The 20514-nt window shown below is 52.5% G+C and overlaps 5 protein-coding genes across 5 annotated transcripts; 3 read left to right on the forward strand and 2 right to left on the reverse strand.

Annotated features, from left to right (window-relative positions):
• Positions 1–10194: 10194 nt before the first annotated feature.
• ASPACDRAFT_23586 (uncharacterized protein) lies at positions 10195–11244 on the forward strand (the record flags this gene model as incomplete). The annotated part of the gene is made up of 1 exon (XM_020199206.1): positions 10195–11244. The coding sequence occupies one exon, from the start codon at positions 10195–10197 to the stop codon at positions 11242–11244; it is 1050 nt and encodes a 349-aa protein (XP_020059168.1).
• A 1311-nt stretch (positions 11245–12555) lies between these two features.
• ASPACDRAFT_1895974 (uncharacterized protein) lies at positions 12556–15281 on the forward strand (the record flags this gene model as incomplete). The annotated part of the gene is made up of 3 exons (XM_020198705.1): positions 12556–13956; positions 14002–14426; positions 14487–15281. Coding segments are annotated over exons 1-3 (2256 nt in total), but the record flags the coding sequence as incomplete, so codon positions are not given.
• A 208-nt stretch (positions 15282–15489) lies between these two features.
• Positions 15490–16217, reverse strand: ASPACDRAFT_75939 (splicing factor 3B subunit 5 family protein). The gene is made up of 2 exons (XM_020204594.1): positions 15921–16217; positions 15490–15851 (listed from the first exon to the last, which is right to left on the reverse strand). Exons 1-2 carry the CDS (start codon positions 16161–16163, stop codon positions 15840–15842), a joined length of 255 nt encoding a protein of 84 aa, XP_020059170.1. The 5' UTR covers positions 16164–16217; the 3' UTR covers positions 15490–15839.
• A 224-nt stretch (positions 16218–16441) lies between these two features.
• ASPACDRAFT_1885885 (tRNA-specific adenosine deaminase) lies at positions 16442–18770 on the forward strand. The gene is made up of 3 exons (XM_020198405.1): positions 16442–16673; positions 16751–16793; positions 16856–18770. Exons 1-3 carry the CDS (start codon positions 16520–16522, stop codon positions 18435–18437), a joined length of 1779 nt encoding a protein of 592 aa, XP_020059171.1. The 5' UTR covers positions 16442–16519; the 3' UTR covers positions 18438–18770.
• erg24B (c-14 sterol reductase) lies at positions 18437–20286 on the reverse strand. Its single transcript, XM_020204595.1, has 3 exons — positions 20116–20286; positions 19760–20064; positions 18437–19698 (listed from the first exon to the last, which is right to left on the reverse strand). Exons 1-3 carry the CDS (start codon positions 20193–20195, stop codon positions 18590–18592), a joined length of 1494 nt encoding a protein of 497 aa, XP_020059172.1. The 5' UTR covers positions 20196–20286; the 3' UTR covers positions 18437–18589.
• Between the last annotated feature and the right edge of the window lie 228 nt (positions 20287–20514).

The following is a 20514-nucleotide window of genomic DNA, read 5'->3' on the forward strand; positions in this document are numbered from 1 at the left end:
AACGAGAGGAGGCGTTTATCAACACAAGGTTAGCAACGAAGGAGTGGAGGGATTGGATCCAAAATGAATGCAGGTTGCCAGGGCTCCTTATATGGTTCGAGACGCCCGTTACTTTTCGCTCAAAATCATCATTGAATTGGAGCCAGGGTCCTATCAAACCTTCGATGAAATGAATAGGATGGGATGGTGTGTTTCGTTAGGGCTCCTACATTCCTTCTCGGTAGCATGGCCGTTGCGGTTCGCTTTCCGTCCGTGAACCAAGGGGATCAAGCTCGCTTCCGCAGCACAGCCGTGGTTTGACCAGGAGGGGACTATGCTTCTCGCAGTAAGTGCTCTCAAGGCTATTTTAGGGGTCCTCGCGGAGAAGCAAATCCGTGTCTGGATGGATTACAACAAGAGATCATTATTTGGTCTTTGGAGGCAGTCTATTTTTTCCGCTTAGGTTCATTGCCCCGGTGATCGACAGGGACGTGTGTAGCATCCGTGGGGACGATAAGATGGCAGGAACAAGGCATTGTCTCTGGAGACTGGGATATGAGCGTTCCCTCAAAGGGAAAACATATCCAAATGCACGGGCCATAGCAAGTTCAACTTGGTACCTGGCTGATTGACGATGTCGCTGCGTCATTTATGCATTGTCCGAGGCGTTATTTTCCTGAATGATAGAGAAGATGGGCATCTATAAAAACTATTCTTCCTTCCCACCGTTCAACAAGCAGATCTAGACACCTTCTTCTTGCAAGTGACTGTAGTCTTCTTTTGAAAGCCGTGGCTATTGCTGCTGTAAACTGTGTCAAAAAACCCACACGAACGATTCATCCATTCAACCCCAGCACTAAGCAATTCAACTCCAGCATCAAGCACTGAACTGCCAACAGAACCAAGTCGGTAGCATGTGATCTCTCAGGCGAGTCGTGGTTGTAGAGCGGATGGTTCTTGCTTCGGAACCTGCAGAAAAGTCTGGAATTTAGGCACCGTTTCACAATAGCATTGAACTTTGATGCTTAAGGGTGTCGCAACGGGATTCGTGCCGTGGTTCTTCGTGAAAGGGTAAATCTTAGCTCGGTTAGAGGAGAGGGAGAAAAGGAATCTTGGAGTAATTATGACCTTTTGTTTAAAAAGCTGAAGAACGAAGACCCTGATTAAGAAGTGGGCCTTCAATAAAGTTGGGGTTCTGGGTGAGGTGGTTGTATTTTCCAGTGGCTGTTCGCTGAAGAGATACAAGCGACTTGAACTAGAGAAGCTAAACCCAGGGGTCTGAACAGTCCAAACTATATCTACAGAATTCATCTGAAATAACGAACAGCTTACTCTCTGAGCGAACAAGAACCAATGGTCTTTGTAAAACCTGCATCGAAGATCATGTACATACCAAGAGCATTCAAAGCTGTTTGTTATTTGGGTGTAGGAGAATAACTTGCCTCAAAAATCAGACCCAAAAATATGGTTTGGATCGAACTAAGCGGGCCCCGAATATCTCCAAGAGCCTAACAAGCTGATACAAACCCCAACATTGAGCCCGCAGCGCACAGGCTTGAAGCATTGCTCTTTTTTTCCGTGTCCAGAGCTTGCTTGTTTGTCTTGTTGGACTTGCTGTTCCTTTTTTCTTTGCACATATAAGTACCCATCCTCAAGCTGTGGCCATCTCTAGCCACTACTCGCTATGTTCCTTAACCTGCTATAGTCACCGATCCCCATGCACAACGACGGCATATTATGCGTATGCTGGTTGTTTGCGCTGGTTGGCACCCCGTTGAGTATCCTACCTCGTTCGGATTCATTACCAACTCTTCGTTAACCCGATTCCGGCCGCCGTGGCCTGACGCGGATCATTCTCATTTCCCTCTTCGCTGAAGGGATTGATCCAGCCGCAAGTCGCGAGGCTGTTGTCTTCCCTGATCCACCATGCCTTTTCAGACCATCATTGCTGGTCGTGATTGGATTGTTTTATTTGGATGGGTGGTGCTCGAGAGGAATCGATCACGGTCGTTCCTGTTCGGGTGGTGCGTTTGAACTCGTAAAGGGGAGGAGAGAGTGGAGTTCAGTCAAAAGAACTGGATCGGTGGAGCTGTGTGTATAGCTGGGGTAACTTGTTGTTAACTTGAGGATGAATGGTAAGTGGATAAGTTGATAGGTACCCTAGATTGTAGATGGATAGGTTGGTGACGCAGCTAGACAAGGTAATAGAGGTGTTGTGAGAGGTTATTGACCCTCCAAGACCATGTGAAGCTAGTATCTCTCTCAGAATAAGTCTCCGCCAGAAATGGCTGGAGTCTCTCTCTGGGGTGTCGCAAAGTTGCTCAAGTTCTGGACGAACGTTGCTTCTGCCTGTTGAGGACCGCTGGATTGGCTAACGCAGAATCGGACCGCCGTGCCGCGGTGCAGTTGGTTTCATTCCTTTCCTTCCCCATCCACCTGAGATGACATTGACTCTGGCTCAGTCAGATCTGACGGTGAGACATTATCATAGACCACGCAAGACACTCCAGTGGAGCTATGGCCAACTACAGCAATACCCAATCAGGAATCGTGGGACGCATCGTCGCAGATCAGTCGAGACCTATCCCCCAGAGTCACCTTGCGGAAGCAAAGACGCGAATAATTCTGAGTATAATTCAAGACAACTACGGACTCTTGATGTACAACATACCAATGAGCTCGAGCGAAGTGTGCCAAAGCCAAAGTATCATCCTTGATCCTGCTCTATGAGGAGACTACTCGCACATGTCATACTCTTTCTAAAATTTCAGTTTTCACGGCTCGTCGTTCCTTGCAACAATTAGGTGCTGACGTCGGGTTTATTCGCCGAAGAAACGGTTCGATCACAGGCAATACCAGTCCTCTTGTGTAGCACCTTTCAAATTAGATGAAGGGAGGTTGGCCACCGTGGTTGTTGTTTGTCGAATTCGAACTAGTCGTCATGACTGGAAAAATTACCCTTTGCTCACTTGTACAAGACAAAATCGCAGCACGACCCCCGATCCTATTTGTCTCAGCTCGAAGTCTGAGCAGATCCTGTCTCAGGGAAGAATATGCAGCAAACCATTTTGGGTAGTGGTGCCAGAGATCCGAGAGTACGAGGACGGGTTCTGGCCAGCACTGATGTCTGAAAGTGTCACCAGCTTTTGATGTCGTATCCAACCCCAGACTGGAATCCCACTGACCTCATCCCAACAGGACTGAATCCAGGCCAGTCGATCTACGCTCTCAAAAGGGCTAGCCGAGCACATGACCAAAATCATATGCATTGTCAGCAGCGCCCAGTGGGTCTCGCACACCCTCTTGTTCAGATGAGGGAGGGAAAAGACCTCAGGCTCCCGGCAACCTGCATACTCACCTCCCGTGCGGCCTACGGAGTATGGAGGACTAGTTCCGTCTTCCCCTCATGGTTATCGGTTGAAACACGGAACAGGGATGAGCCTCGGTGAGGCAGCCTGTATTGGACAGTTGCAGGGCTGGTCAGGGACTAAAGTCTGGCTGGGTTTAGGCAAGGCGAGGCGTCGGCGCTTATGTACGGGGTTGCATCTCAAGTGCCATGTTATTGGGCTATCCCAGACTCTTCCCAGTCTGCTTGTCTGTCTGTCACAGAGAGTTGAACGTACATACTCATACTACTCAGGATGCGCTAGGACAGGATGACCGCAATGACCTCTTGTCTGCTCTAGTTAGTTCTTCGTTGCTCAGGCTCCGCATGTTGTGTTTCAAGAGCTCATGCGCAACGTCGGAGCACTCTCAGGGAAATTTTTGGCTGATCAGCGCCGGTTGCTGCACCTAAACTGGTATTGGAAGGGATCTCTTTAAGCGCTAGATTGTAGTCACCTGAAAGTCAAGATTTTTGAAGTTGCCCGCATCTTACTTATTTTCTCTCATCTGCTTTCTACATACGGACGAGTTTAGGGTTGAGAGTTTCCAAGGTTGCCTGTGGTTCTGGTGAATGGAAGGTTTTTACCCGCTCATTGTGACAGCAATAACTAGCTGCCTGCAGTCCGACCGAGTTCGTTCTGGTCATCCACGCCAATTATTCGTGATCCTTTGCTTGCTGCTTGCTGCTTGCTGCTTGCTGTCAGCTCGAATTCTTCGGCCAAGGATGATGTCACCCGCGCCTGCAGAAACCTCGCCACACAATGGTGGCTTAGTGAGGCGCAGCACTCGGCCATCGCCGACGCCGATGGAGGAAAGAACAACCTCCTCCCTTCCCATAGGTAGCTTTATTCTTCGCTGTCCTCCTCTCCCTCTCACCTCGGGACACAGTATATGCGTTACGCTTTGCTTTTCTTTTTTTATCTCGAAGGTACCAATCCACAATCTTGCCCCAGTGGAGCGTCCCATGTCTTGCCAGCTTGTCTCTCGATTCTTCAGCTCGACTCTATAAGACAGCAGGGTCCACGATATGTCATTGTGCAGCGCTGTAAACGGTCATTCGGGCGCTCGACATACAGTCTGATGGGTCTTTGGGCCTCTAGCGCGAAGCTGACGACGCGCTGACTGCTTCTGTTATGCGGTTCTTGCTCGTCTGTCGTCGGGAGCCGACTCCAGCCGATCAAGCGATGCGCTCTGGCACCAGACCATGAACCGCCGGTCACGTTATACGGTATCATTCATCCTGTTCGTTCAGTCCTCGCATCTCCATTTGCGTCTGTCGTCAAACCCACTTCCGAGCGCGTACTGAGATTTCCAGGCGCAATCATTACCGAACTCGGTCACTGCCGCAATGCTTGACAGACAGTCCAATAATCCGGATTGGCGCGGGACAGACTAACAAACGAGGAGCCCATCACAGGACTGCCTGTCCTCTCAATCAGTCTCGGTATCGCCGGACACCTAGCACTTGCACTCCGTCTGCTATTTCCCTTATGTGCACCGGAGTTCGCCACCCTGTCACAACATCGGAGTCTATTGCCTGGGAAGGGCAATATCTCCAGCAGACCCTGTGGGTGCCGTCTCGGAAAACCATACGAGGCACAGGAGTATCAGTCAGCCTGTCGCAGCCGCGTGTATGCGCATGCAGGCGTGCACACCAAGCAGCCCAGGTTCTGAACGATACGGTCATCCAAGGCAATGCGAGTGCATGCATGCAGATCGGGATAGAGGACTTGCCCTTCCGTTCCTTCCTCCCTCTATTGTCCATCCCCCTCTCTTCATTACAAGACCGGTAATGGTCGAGTAACGAGTCTCGTTACAAGTGCATTCCCAGTCCGACTACCCTTCCTATTCCAGAAAATCTGGAGATGACCGGTCGTCGAGGCCAGTCCAATGAGAGTCCGTAGCGGGGATCTCAGCTGCGGCGACCGAGCCGGCCGCTGTAGCCCGTCAACGAATCCGCGGCCAGAAGAGGCATTTCTCATCTAACTGCCCAGGGCTTTTTAGCTCGCCCCACGACGCCTCTTCAGATAAATTCCTGGCCTTCAGTAATCCCTCAGCTGAGCGCATCGGCTCTTATTGATACTCACTCCGGCGGTACGGTTTGAGAGTAAAATCTAGGGGTAGGTTCAACAACGAGGGTTTGAGTATCATCGCTTAGACAGGAACGACCTTGAGGCTATCCCATATTCTGGTGGAGAGTCCCTCTTGGTAGATTGTATATTTGTTGATAGAGCCACAGACAAATGCTGAATACAAACGCGTAACAATGCGGGTATCGGCGGCTATAAGTAGAAGTGCACTGAAAAGTGTACCGTCCGCGAGTCGAATACAGGTTGCTTTATTCTTATTTTCGCTGCCTTGCAATAACGTTACTTTGAAGTATTCCGGATGTGTTAGATGTGTTATGCTCATATTCTGTGTGGTTCAGCACAAGTACAGACAAGACATTCTTTCTAGAAACCAGCCCAGAAACGGCGGTACTCGAATCTCCAGGATTTAGCACTAATCACGCAGGTCCATGATGTACAGCATAATGAGCAAACCAACAGGGGTGTGCTTTCAGGTCTTGAACAGCAAATATGCTCATTTTCCCTTTCCAAGCCAAACGATTGTATAAACTCAGGAATTTCCTGCATGTCCGGAACTTATTCGTCCACCCCTGTTCATCTTGCAGAAAAGGAACCCGCCCCATCGTGAACCATGCCCCGAGTTGCGATACTACGACGACTCTCTAGGAACATGGATGAGCCACCTCGGCCTCTTGTATCAGCTTTCCCGTTCTGCGTGTAGGTAGTACTACGGTAGGAGTATTATTGTTTCCAGTAAGGTATCTATCTGCATCGGAACTTGAGTCGGGTACCACTGGGCCGTGCGTTTTGTGGACCGGACCCTCTATCGGATGGAGATGTTTCCCAGCCTTCTTTCTTTTTCCTTTGCAGATGTTTCTACTCCGTATGTGCACCTTTGAAGAGCAGGTGTAAGTAAAATTCCCCTTCTACTATTGGTCAATCAAGGGCATTTGCTTAAGATTTTGTGCCCGGGTGATTTCAAATTTTAACGGCATGAGACGGTGGCTTTTGTGCAAAGGCATCTGTTTGCCATCATCATAGGTATATACAGAGCATGCAGTATAGATCAAGTTCTGTAAGCATCATAGAATAATAAGTACACGGACGATCGGAATTGGCGAGTGTGTACTTGGGTGAGTCATACGGGAGAGTGGATTTCCAATATCTCCATTTCATCTCTTTCTACCCACATGGGCGTTTGCATGGCATGAGTAGATGTTTACCTACTCGCATATATGCGCGATGATGTACATGCGACTACAGGTCTGGTATGCATGCGTTATACTTGTCCTGTGTATGGACTGTGGGTAGTGTGAAAACTGTTCTCTCGGCAGTGAGTATATAGATTACATCGATGCTATAGACTACGAATCATTATTTCTTAGTTCACACGGCATCGGGAATATGAAGTCTAGTGGAATCTGGATCTCAGGGCTGACTTGCCACATGTGAGTTGCTTCGAAAAGGTCCCACCGGTCAAAGGACGCGAAGTGGGTGGCGGTATCGCGTGCCGGAGAGGTCAAGTCTAAAAGAGCGAGGGGCTTTTTGATTCGATGTCTTACCCATACTGAGTAAGTTAGACCACGTACTTGATCCGATTCTGGGTTTCACCCGTTTTTGGATACCCTCGCATTGAGAAAGTGGGCTTGTCTTGACTCAGTCCATAGAGAAGACTAGATTCGTGACTTTGGGAAAGGCGGAATAGAGTTGAGTACTTTTTAAATGTCGCGTGCGTTGATTGGTCATTGTAGTATTGAATGATGCGATGGATAATCTGTGTACAATCACTTTTGAGGTTTGATTGCGCAGGTAGGTAGATGAATCGCTATAACTTAGGTACTGTAGCTGTTGACTCGGTGTTTGAAACACTAGAAACTTGAACAGTCGCATATGGATCGTATTCGCTCCCACTGTTCAAATGTCAACATATCTTGAAGAAGTATTATGCATGGATGTCTTGGTATTGGAAGAAGATAAGTGTACTGCCACTCTCAGCCTTCGCAGCTTGCATGGCAAGTGGAGCGTTTGCCCATCGCGGAGGAAAGAAGAGGGAAGAGGCCGAGCGAGCTGAGGGAGGAGAGGGGCTTAGCTTAGCCCCAGCCAGCCCTGATTCCAACCTGCAAGCCCATCCTGCAACCACGCCTTTTTTTTTCTCTGTCTACAACGTTGTATACAACTTCTCTCTTTAGATATAGAGTCGAACAACCACTGTATTTGAGGGAGGGAAAAGGAAAGAGGGAAAAGTACTTCAGAGCACAGCTCTTGCTGGGTTACTTGCCATTCCGGTGTCACCATCACTGACAATGCACACACACACACACACACACACACACACACGCGCGCACACACCTGACAAATGGGCGCTTTCCGGGTCAGACAGGAATTGAAAATGAATGGAACGCTTGTTGGGGTTGATCCATGGTTCAGCTTCTGTCTCTTGTCCGTCCGCCCGGCCGCCCGGCCGTGCTGGGCAGAAACTCAAGTTCGGGGTGGGTGTCTGTCTTGTCTGTCTGTCTGCCCTTTTGTGTGACCTGCCTAGCTAGGGCAGTTGACCGGCTTCTTATCCCACTGTGGCATTTTGTCGATGCATGTTGATCCAGTCGAAAGGAGAATTTGAAGATTTTTTCAAGGAAAACATCACCTTTATTCCCCTCCCATCATGATGAATCTCAGAATGAACAGGGCCCCCAACTAGCTTCTCAGGGAGTTTAGGGAGTGCGACAGAAAAGAGGATATAGAAAAGGTTAAATCATCTTTTTTTCGCATCCCGACCGGAGAGCACTTCCATATCAGCAGGCATCGTTCCCCAGCGATATCCGGCAGTCAGGCAAGAAACAGCTTAGATACACTACGGGGGCGCCTTTTGGTCCAAACTTTCTTTGTTCGCGGACATCCGCGACTCTTAAAAGGTACAAGGTATTATGGGTCGGTCTGAGTATGTGGAAATTGGATCTTGAATCATTATTTCAGTGAACTCACATCTGCCGTAGTATCTTTACTTGATTGTAGCAACTTAGTGGTGGATGTACGGATAGAGAAATCACTCAGCGAGCCAAAATAGTAATAATTCAGTAATCATGGGGGATCACCTGGTCTAAAGTAGCCCCGTGCTCTTCTTGCTCTTTCTTGACTTTGCCTTCCAGGGTCGTGGATTGACCAACTACTAACCTACCTGACTGACTCTGCTTTTTCTGGCTTTCGTCCCCTTCTGTTTTCCTGTCTTTTCCTGGCCGATGCTCCACTGCCGATGACGATTCTGGACACTTGCATATCTGGCTAAGATTTGTTGCTGAAGGCCACGGGAGGAGCAAGAGCAAGAAAAAGTGATCGAGAGCGCACCGGGAAATGCGGGCGATGGCTCCAACCATCAAAAGTGATAGAAATAATCCTTAAAAATTATTAATGATTTTTTTTCCGTCCAGGTCAAAGTGAAAAAAATGCAGGTGTGAAAATCGCAAAAGAAAAATCACTCGTACCATACGATCGGGATTTCGCGTCGACTGCATGGGAAAAGTCGCCGGTCGGACTGCGCCATTGCAGAAGAGCGAATCTGCGAGTTGCCCCCCTCTCCTCTCCTCTCCTCTCCTCCTCCACAGTAACTAAAGTTATGTATGGGCTATCGCTTGTGCGTATCACCCGGTAACTCAACTCCTATCAAGGTTGGTTGGCGAAAGCTGAAGGCATTTGAGACAGTATGCGTATGCAAAAGTCAGCTTGAAATTGTCTTCGTTTGGCTTGTTTAACGTTCCCAAGTCAAAGAGCCTTCTTTTTCTCTACGAATCCAGACGCTACTCTTTAAAAATTGGGTGGTTGTGGACATTGCTGTTTCGGAGCGGACTCTTTTCTGGTGGGTGGCTTGTTGGACGGCTGTATAGAATCCCGTGCATTGATACATATACTCATACTAAAGCCCCATACCCGGTGGACCTTACTGTATCTGTACTGTCAAGTCAGCTCAACTCTCTCTCTCTATTGTTGCTGCTGCTGCTATTGCTGCTGCTATTGCTGCTGCTATTGCTGCATACACTGACTGAACTGCAGGCAGCCTCCATCTGTCTGTTTTGCCCCCCTCCTCCTCTTTGTCCTCCTCCATTTGCATTATTCCCTCTTTTCTTCCTCTTTTCTTCCTTCCTCCTCCCTCTTCTTCTCCTCTCCCTCCCTCTTTTCACGGGGCCTGCATTCTATTTTCAGTCCTTGCCATTCCTTTGTTTTCTTTTCGCGCGTTCGCCCACACAGTCAGTAGTTTTGCCTTATACATTCCCACGATTGCCTATTATTATCGCTACCACTGCTACCACCACCACTACCTACTCCTCCTACTACTACTACTATACCCGCTGCTACACTCCACTTGCCTTTGGTTGATGGTGGGGATTTTTAATCTATACCCTAACTGCTCAACTCACCTTCTGATCCCACCGTCTCCATCGTCTACCAGATAGGCAGCGGTTTTTACCCCGCCACACCTACTTTGATCATTTTACTTTTTTCCTTTCATTATTTACATACCCCTCCGTCGTGCCTGTTATCGGGACTGGGTCAGTCCTCGTGACTTCGAGCTCTGCCTCTTTTTTTCTGTCTGCCCTCAACAGACGGATTGGATTGTATCAGGAAAACTCACTCGGTGTGGGCGAATGTCGCCTCTATGGTCTTTTTCGATCCTATCTTCTCTCTCTCTTTACTGATTCGCCCTTCTCTTCTTCGTTCTTTGCTTTTTGTCAAATACAGTACCATCTTTCGTCGCTCTCGCGCAGTCTGAGAAATGCCCACCGTCTTACTGCCCTCGTCGGCAGCCGCATTTGCCCCGCGGTCATCGCCAAATGTGGTGCTCAACGCCCGCATCGAACCGTGGCTCACGGCCACCTTGAAACGGGTCAACCGAGTCAAACGCCCGCTGAACAATGTCACACAGCATACTAGATGTCTGACCGAGACGCTGTCCTCGCCCAACGCTATCTGGACGCTGTGTTCGATGGTGTTCCCCAAGGCTCCCGAGGCCGAACTTCGCAAGGATGACAACCCTCTGGTGGAGGGCCTCTTCAACTATCAAATGATCCACATCGATGCCTACGTCGTCCATGTGGATATGGTGTCGCAGAACGAAATCGCCTTCAAGCTAACCCCGGAAACCATTGAGGCGCTCGTTGATTATCACAAGGATGTCTACTCCGTCGATGCCGCAGCGAAAACCTGGGACTGGTCCGACAAGGAAACCCAACTGAAGAAGCTACAGGAGGAGTTTGTCCAAGCTGCCAACAAGTTTGTCTATCGCACAAGCGTCCTTGCCCTCGAAGGGCTCGAGGAGGATGGGGCGGGTGAACTTCTGGCCGGCCGCAGTGAGGAAGCCAAAGTGGCCATATCCAACTTGTTCGTCCCCCTGCAGCCACCGCCTCCGCGGGTTGTCGACGTGCTTCGCTCGGTGCCTTATCTGCCCAGCTCAACGGGTCCCGGACCCTGGTGGCAGGATTCGATGCATCAGCCCCTTCCGATGGACCCCTGGAAGATCCTGCCGTCCAGTCCAGCCACGGCTACGACCGGGGATGTGAATCCGGGTCTTTGGGCTCACATGAGCGGCATGGAGGATGCGCAGCTGACCTCTCCACCGGCGTCGACATTCAGTCCACCGTATACGACGGCGCCGCCGTACAGCGCGGCGCAGTACTACGGTGTGGCGGCGACCTCGGCGGCTCTTGCAGCTCTCCCACTGCCGAGCATGCTCTGCAGCACGGCAGCAAACATGACAGGGTTTGGATGGGGGGATCGATACCAGGATTTCTCATCGCTTTCGCTTCCCTACGGGACAATAATGTAAACGCGTCCATGGAACCAGACACTTGATGTTAACGGTCTCCCTGACTTGGCGTGTCTTTTGGAAACAGATCCCAGGGCTCGAACCGACATCACGAATATTACAGCTCGCCTATGCCGCCCGGTCCGATCCCTCCCGCACCAGCTCTTGACCGACCGGGGCCAAATCCTCCCCACGACAGACATCCGACTAATTGGCATCAATGGCGGCGTTCTCCTTGATTGACTTTGCGACATACATGATACTCCATATCGTCTATATTCTGCATGACTGCTGAGATCACCTCTCTTCGCTCACGGTTTTGTGTTTTCTTTTTCTTATATTGATTCAAACAGCGCTAGCGTGATTACTTTTGTTCTACAGCATCAAGAAGCGGCGGGTCGGCTACAATTGTGATTGCTTTTCACTATACGTCATGAAGACCTGGTTAGCCTCGCGGCACGGGATATGATTTGGATGAGGAAATGTTCACCATCGTTTTCGCTTCGTTGCCGCTGTTGGTCCGGGTGGTTGAGACAGACAATGCTGTGCATTGCCTCTGTACTAGGCTCCCAGGCAGCATCTCTGCGGTCAGCTAGTCTGGGGATACAGGTATCCAACGGGACTAGCTAGCTGAGATGCGCGGTGGCACTGCTGATCAGCAGAAGGCATCTGTGATGCATCTATGACGGCAGACTTTTATGACCAAGACGAGGCTCTGAGTTTGTGCCGAATCGCGTCAGGGCTGTTGTTGATCTCGTTCGATTAGGTTTGGTTGGGCGTCTGCCTGCGGCAGCCACATACACCAGTTGAGCCAACACACTTTGAGTGGGGGTCTGTGACCTCTCTGCGTTGCCCCTGATCTGCGAGTGATAACAATGGCCTTGAAGGCGATTCTGCCCTTACTCCGGCCCTTGTGTTGTTCTGGTAGGTTCATCTCCTATCATCCAGGCTGGGTTTTATCTCTTTTGTTTGTTTTCGGGATTACCTGGATGCGCCTGTCCACTTGACCAACCCTCCCTGGAGGAGGCGTGGGAAGAGCGGGCGGGAATCGGATGCTGGCAGGGCTGCGCCCACGTCTTGCGTTGTTCTTTACTTCTCATTCTTGTTTCTTTCTGCTGTTCCGTATGTGATTGGCAAGATGTACCTAAGTCTGATATAATCTAAAAATGAAGTCGAATGACATGCAGTGCGTAATCTCAGCACTTACTTGACTTACCAGGCCACGACGCATACTGATCCGCTGTGCGGGATCTCCGCGGGCGCTAAACAAAGAGTCCGGGCCTCGGGATGACGTCAGGGTCACGGCCAGCCCAGCAGGGCGGACAACCACTACCCACTACCGTCAACCACCTTCATCATCGCTTGCTGGGCTGGGCTGGCTGGCTTGCTTACATTTCATCGTCATCATCATTATCATCATCAACTAATCAGTCCCCTATGAACGGCCGTTCGCGCATGAAGTAATTTCCCCGCAATTTTCCCTTCATGCTTCCCTCCCCCCTCCCGGCTAGAGATCTGCTCTCCTCACTGCAATCTATACTATCATCCACCTCCAGTTGCTTGACAACCATCGTTGTTCGCTCTGTTACAAGGCTTACATCCAAGAAACTTCATCCCAACCCCAACTCATAAATGAAATATACACTGTTTTTACCACACTCATAAAGCAGGTACAAAGGGAGCAAGAGAGAAACAAAATGGCCGACCTCCATGAGGCCCTCAACTGCCTCTCGCCGACCACCTGGGACTCGATCCCCAGCAACGACCCGGACGCTCTGCGCGCCTACCTTCACGACCTCTCCACGAAAGCGCGATTGATCATCGAATCCGTGCCCGAGCCACCGATCGATAAAGAAGAAAGTCCATCTTCCGTATCTCACACGACCAACAACAACACCCACTTACCCCCCGCCGCAGCCATCCTCCACCCCTCCAACGCCCGCGCCTCCCAATTCCTCACCTCCCCTACCTCTACTACTGCAACCACGACAACTTCCCCAACATCATCATCATCATCAGCAGCAGCAGCAGCAGCAGCAGCAGCAGAACCCCAACAACAACAACAACCACAACAACCACCACTACTACCACCCCCGCCCCCCTCGATCCCGAACAACCCCCACCACAAGGAATGGAGCAAGCCCATCAAGATCTCCTCGGCCAAGGAGAACCCCCTCCACATTCCGATCTTCAAGCTTCCCGGCTCGGACGGCAAGGGCCACTGGTTCGGCCGCCGCAGCGTGTTCGCTGGACTGCCGTTCACGAAGTGGCACGCGAAACTGTCCGGGGAGATGGGCCATACGCTCCGCATGAACCAGCAGCAGATCCAGAAGGGGCGGCCGCCGGACCAGGCGGTGCGCGGTATCGGGGCCGAGCGGTTGGTCGAGGATATCGAGGTGAAGAGTGAGGATGGCGCAAGGGTCATTGGTCGGGTCCAGGTGTATCATGTCTCCGCTATGTTTCCGAAGCCGACGGCGGCCAGGGATTTTGTGAGTTTGATTGTTAGTTGGGAGGTTGTGACGGAGGGGTTTGAGGGGGTGGGTTCGATGGAGGGAGAGGGGGCAGGGACTAAGGGGAAAGGGAAAGAGGCGAGGAGGTGGATGATGGTTTCGAGGCCGTGTGAACACCCTGATGTGCCGCCGACGCAGAATTATATTAGGGGGCAGTATGAGAGTGTGGAGTTTATTAGAGAGATTCCGGTGTATGATGAGGAGGACTACGGAGAGGGTGCTGGTGGTGAGGCTGGGAAGGAAGTGAATGGGCAAGAGGTGCAGGAAGTGCAGAGAAAACTGAATCCCGTGGAATGGGTGATGGTCACGAGAAGTGATCCCGGAGGCAATATCCCTCGATGGATGGTGGAAAAGGGCACCCCCAAGAGTATCTGTCAGGATGCCATCAAGTTCTTGAACTGGGCATGTCGGGATGAAGGCCATAAGAAGCACGCGCATCGCAAGTCAGGGACCGCAAGTCATCAGCATCAGCATCAGCATCAACATGACCCTGGCGCTGAGGCTTCGGCGGAAGACGACGAGGATAGTGTGTCTGGGGATTCCAGTGATTCGGACTTCTATTCGGACACTGAAGTTGAGCATCACGGCCTCATTGCCAGTTTCGCATACCTGGTCAATGCGGGTCTGGAGCGGTATGCTCCGCAGGCCGTCCTCGACTATCTCCCCCACGGTCATTCGCGACAGTCGTCGACAGTCAGCACTGCCCAGGAAAATGGCTATCCGACAGATGACAAGGAAGATCCGCAAACCGAGCCAACACCCCCCACAGCAACCACTACTACCGCCAAGCCCACCGAGCCAGAGTTCAACGATGCAGCCTCGCAAGGGAAAGCCTCCGTCGCCTTCTCCGCCAATTCGGCTTTCGACTCCGCCGTCGAAGCCCCTCCCAATGTCTCCGCCATCGAACAAATGACACTCAACAAGAAGGGGAAACTCTCATCCCACGAGAAGCAACTGGCCAAGCTGGCGGAGCGCAAACGCAACGTCGAGGCGCAGCTGGACCGCGTTCGCTCGGAGATCCAGGCCCTGCATGTCGAGACCACACCAGCTTCGCCCCCACAAACCGCAACAGCTGAGGGCGGGGTCGGCAACAGCAGCAGCAACAATAACAACAAGCGAGACAAGGCATCAGCAGCGGCGCTGGCCGCGGCTGGCGACGTAGGCAGCGAGCAACTCAGCAGCAGCCCGGGCAGCAGCGTGCACCGGGGGGTGGCGTCCAGCGGTGGCAACAATCACCACCACAACCGTCATGAGGCCGCGCGTGCGCACAAGGTGGCGTCCGGCTTGTTCAATGAGGAGTCGAAGCTGCTGAAGCAGCTGGGCAAGATCGAAAAGGACCAGGTGAAGGAGGCATCGAAGATCGAGGCGCGGCAGCAAAAGCACGCCGAGAAGCAGGAGAAGTCGCGGGCCCGGGGCGAGGCGGATGCGCTCCGGCGAGAGGTCGAGCTGCTGAAGAAGGAGGTCGATCGGCTGCGGTCGGAGCGCAAGCAGTGGTTGGATCTGATCGGGTCGCTGCAGGCGGAAAATACGAGGTTGGCGGCGCAGCAGGATCCCGGGGCTGCCAATGCCGCTGCTGCTGGTGGTGCTTCGACGACGAATTTGAATGAGGAGAAGAGGTAGTTGCCGTGGTAGATGATTCGTAGAGAGGTGAAGAAGATTGAGTAGCTAGTTTCGATGGGGTTGAGTAGGTCTTGTACAGTACATAATGTTGGGTTTTGATTGGTGAGATACATGCCGGAGTACAGTGCAAGCACATGGGATCTGTTTGAGTGTGATATGATAACTATTATAAGCCTTATTGAGTAATGGAAAAATCTCGCTGCACTGAAACTCAAACACGAGCAGAAAAGGCATAACCCCCTGAAACGCCGTATCCATAAACTCCTTGCCTCTCATCGATGACCTGATGTCCTTTCTTGTCTTGTCCTGTCTTGCCCCTAAGACATACAGCCAGATATCTCTGGATAACCAGACCACAGATTTTAGGGCACGTCATCCAGTATCGTCCCTCCTGAATCCTCTCCTAGACATTGAACCAGTCAACCCCCGATCAGCACCCCTTCTAACATCCAAACTGACTGGAACACTCAACCCAACCCATCCTCATCATTCCTGTGTCTAGACCCAGTAAATCAGCACACAACATCCATTTCAACTCCAAAAAAAAGAGTGTGAGACTAAACTCACCTCCGGCGGATTCCCCGCCCCGCGCACCATCTTCTCGATCATCGTCGCCCGCACCTTCTCCTTGGACTCGCCCATCCCCACGGCCATGTACGACAGCATCGGCGGGTGGCCGATGTACGAGGCGTAGCTGTCGCGCACGATGTTGGAGAGCCACTCGTACTTGGTCGTGTCGGCGTGGCCCGTGCCGATGTATCGGGCCTGCATCGCCTCGAGGTTCTGGAGGGTGCGGAGTTTGTCGGCCATTTTGGCTTGGTTTCTGGACTTGGTTTGGGGAGGTTAGAGGGGTATTGGTTTCTTGGTGGGGATAGGTGGTGCGTTTGGTTTGTGCTTGTTTCTGAGATTGAAGGTTGAGAACTTGGAAGGTTGATTGTTTCGCCGCGGAGCTTTTGGCAGTGGGTTTGAAAATGCGGCAGGATGCCACGTGATGTGGGGATGGGATTTATCGATAAGTTTAGCGGAATGACTTTATCGGGAATTTATAATACTCATAGATTTTACTTCTCCTCACTACTGGTTATATAGTCCAGTCGGGTATTTGGGCTTTTGGTTATTTTTATTTTTGGAATTACGGCTTGATAACTTATATATACATAGATGCTATGGGAGAAGAGAATCCGCAAGATGGACTCTCATCGCGAATCGCCCGCCTAGTCCATACGCATTTCGATGCGCTGCCCGCGCGCAGTAAACCGATTGTCCGCGATGATGGCACCAGAGAGTGGATTCCGATGGCGGGGATGGTGGTTGTCAGGCGTATGTTTCCAATGCTTCTGATGATTGTTTCCTTGCATATCAACTCGGACATTTAATAGTGCTAACAGCAATATCAGGCGAAAATACGACGGAGGAAGAATTGACTTGTGTTGCGGTTACGTGTGTTTTCCCTTTTCTTTTATCTACTACATTTGCAGAAACACCCATACTGATGACAGCAGATCAGGCGCCAAATGTCTCGCTGCCTCCCAGCTTCCAAATTGCAAGGGTCTCGTTCTCCATGACTGGCACGCCGAGGTGCTCGCTCTCCGGGCTTTTAATTACTGGGTTTTGTCGGAGGTGAGGGGGTTCCTGTTGGATGAGGAACGCGCTGCAGTCACCCAAAGCTCATCGTCATCGCCATCGCGGTTCATCCGTCGTCGACACCTCCAGCCGCAACAGCAACAGCAACCCGACCAACCCCTCTTCGAACTCCACCCGGACCTCAAAGTCTACATGTGCTGCACCTGCGCGCCCTGCGGCGACGCAAGCATGGAGCTCACCATGGCGGCGCAGGAGGATCCCACGCCATGGGTAGAGGATCCCTCTTCATCCGAACCAGTATCATTATCAGGACCACTACCAGCTCCAGAGGAATCCAATCTTATACAAACAACAACAAGGGCTCCAGCCGCTGCCCTATCTTCGACAACCAACCCTCCACCTCACACAACTGCTACAAGTACAGCACCACCACCACCACCACCACCAACAGATCCCTCCTCATTAGCACCGACCAAACCCCCAGCAACCCTCCTCGACGGCCGCGCCCACTTCTCGAAACTCGGCATCGTCCGCCGCAAACCTGCCCGCGCCGACGCTGACTCTACCAAAAGCAAATCCTGTTCCGACAAGCTCGCCCTCCGCCAGGTCTCGTCCCTGCTATCCCCGGAGACGGCGCTGTTGGTCCGCGTCACGGCCAGCGCGTATCTGGCTGGGGTGGTGTTGCCCGAGACAGAGATAAGTAAAGTAGGGTGTGAGAGGGCGTTTGGGAGGGAGGGGAGGATGAAGGGGCTGGTCGGGGGGTATCTTGCTCCTTCTTTGGCTTCCTCATTTGGAGGTCGAGGAGTAGAAGAAGAGGAAGAAGAGCAGCGGGAGAAGGAGACACAAGAGGAAGATGCTTCCGGCTACCGATTCCACCCCTTCGAGATCCTCTCCATCCCCTCTGCACTGGCCGAATCCCTGTGGCAGTACGGCAAACCCCGGGACTCGCCGCAGGCCGCTTCCACAGGTACCACAAAATACAAGCCGGGGACCATCTCGGCCGTGTGGGTGGCCGCGCCCTCCGCTGGGGCCGATCAGCTGGTTGTGCGGGGGCCCGCCGGCGGAGCCAAGCAGCTGCCCAAGCTGGCGGGGAGTCGGACGGGGCTGTATGAGAGCATCATCGGCGGGGTGAAGCAGGGGAGTAAGGCGTCCGCGCCGGTGGTGCGGGGAGCGTCGGCGCTGTCGCGCGCGCGCATGTGGGAAAGCTTCCGGGAGGTTGTTCTGGATCTCCAGAAGAATCAGGGTCGACATGATGGGCGTATGAGACGCGACGACGGGCTGTCCCAGGTTGACGAGGAAGGGTTACGGCGGATTGTTGATGCAACTACGTATGTCGACTTCAAGAGAGCGATCGTCACTGCCACGAAACCCGGTCAGGCGCGGGCACGGGCTCTGCGAGAAGCGAAGACCGTCCTAGTTCCGTGGGTGCCGAATGCCGGGGATGGAGATTGGGGGTTGGATGTGTTAGTGGACGCGAATTCGAAGAAGCGCAAACGGTGAATTAATTATATACGAAGTAGGTTTCTATTACAAAGTCCATAGAAGTGTACAGGCCATGAAAAGGAAACCCCAATTCAAAGCAGCAAAAAAGAAAAAGCTTTTTCGGCGTACACTCAACACGCCAAATCACGAATCCCGAAAGCTTGATCGGATCAATAGATCCCCGGGACGATGCGACTGCGCACCAAAGAAGTGTATCGGTCCCAATCCGCACCGTACTTCTTTTTGCACTTCTCCTCGTCGCGACGCTCGCGGTGGATCAACAGGACGCCAAAGTAGAGCATGAAGAAGTAGGTGAACACCATGCCCCAGCCACGGACTTCGGGGGTCTGCACCACCTGCCTCTGCAGGTCGCCCGTGGCGGGGTTGACGCCCTGGATGACCACATATCCCGCGATACCGGTGGGTAGACAATACGACCACGACATGAGCCAGTCACCGAGGTAGTTGATGTGACGGGCGCAGCCCCACCAGCCGGAGGTGAGCAGCTTGGAACCGCTGGAGGTCTGGATGAACTTGAGGTGCTTGACGCGCGGGTCGTTGGGGTCGGTGCGGAAACGGTTCTTCTGGTTGTTGGCGCCCCGGAAGATCGAATAGCCCGCCGCGGTGACGGCCAGCACCGCCACGATACCCTTGAGTCCCAGCTCCAGCGGGAAGACCGCCAGATACCGGGTCTGGAAGTTGTAGATGAACGGAACCCAGACCATATCGCCGAACGAGAGCATGAAGCCGAAGCCGTCCATGATGATGTCCATCGTGGTCAAGAGCGCAGGCTCCATGTACAGGCCGTCCAGCACGTAGAAAGCCTGGAAGAAGGTGGACAGGATGATCGAGTCGGTGACGTAGCCGTAGGTGCGGTGCTGGCGAGCGATATTGGACAGGTTCAGGATGATCCACCCCAAGAGACCCGGACGCATCTCACACCAGGACTTGATGTCAATGGTACGGGAGGCCTCGCTGACGAAGGGGATAGGCAGCCGCACGCGAGGGTTGAGCTCTCTGCCGATGAAGAAGTCATACAGGACATTGCCGGTATGGCCACCAGGGGCTAGTTGACGCAGCTCGGGGTTGGGTTGGCCAGGGGCCGGGACGGTGAAGCTCTTCGCGTAGACGAAGACAGCGATCGCCGTCGAGATCAGTAGGTTCGCGGTAAGAACCTGCACGTAGTTGTCCCAGAGGAAGGTCCAGACGATGAAGTCCGAGCCGTAAATGTAGGTGCACGTGGCAAGGCCGGAGAGGATCAACACCGCCGTTGGGAATGCTGTTCCAGAGTCAGAGCTGCCACACACACACACGCACACGCAAATGCAGGGGTAGCTAACCATTGAACTTGTACCGCAGTCGACCTCCACAAGCTAATTCGGTACCTGCAGCCTCCTGGCCCGGGAGAAACACGTAGAGCACCAGACTAAGCAGGTAGTAGCCGAGCACCCACAGGGTCACATCCGTGCTATAGAGGTCCGCCAAGCCCCCCTTGGGCCAGCCCACTTCCTCCTTCAATTGTTCGAGAGTGAGGGTCGACGGGTGGAGGAGAGACGGTGCAGGGCAGCCGGAGATATCGTTACACAGGAACGCAAAGGTGTATACTAGGAGAGGAAGGCCGAACACAATTCCAAAGGCACCGGGCCTGTGCAATGGGTCAGCGTAGTCTTTCAGGGAGAGGAACGATATCACATACGGGCCACAGAACTCATACCCACGCTTCTCGGGCACGGGTTGAATGGGAACTTGGGATCTCGAGGTCTTTCTGGGAGCCATCTTAAGGCAGGCTGGGGAATTGATGGCCGGGCTCTTCGATCAATGGACGCTAAGCAATTATAAATACTAGCTTTGGCAGCAGGCATCCATTTGAGAGCTGCTGGTCCGAGCCGGATGGAGCTCAGCCGGGCGGTGAAACAAAGAAAAAGAAGGAAAGCTTATCCAGGAGCTGAGTCAGCCACACCCGGTCGGGACTGACTCCGAGTCTCCGACCGGTCTCCGCACCTGCCATGAATGAATGCGACGTTTCATCTCCGCACATTACGACGACGACCACGACGACGACAGCGCCGCGGCTCTTTCCTACGCATCCATCCAT

This window comes from Aspergillus aculeatus (genome assembly GCF_001890905.1).
Source record: "Aspergillus aculeatus ATCC 16872 unplaced genomic scaffold ASPACscaffold_3, whole genome shotgun sequence".
Classification (NCBI taxonomy): domain Eukaryota; kingdom Fungi; phylum Ascomycota; class Eurotiomycetes; order Eurotiales; family Aspergillaceae; genus Aspergillus; species Aspergillus aculeatus.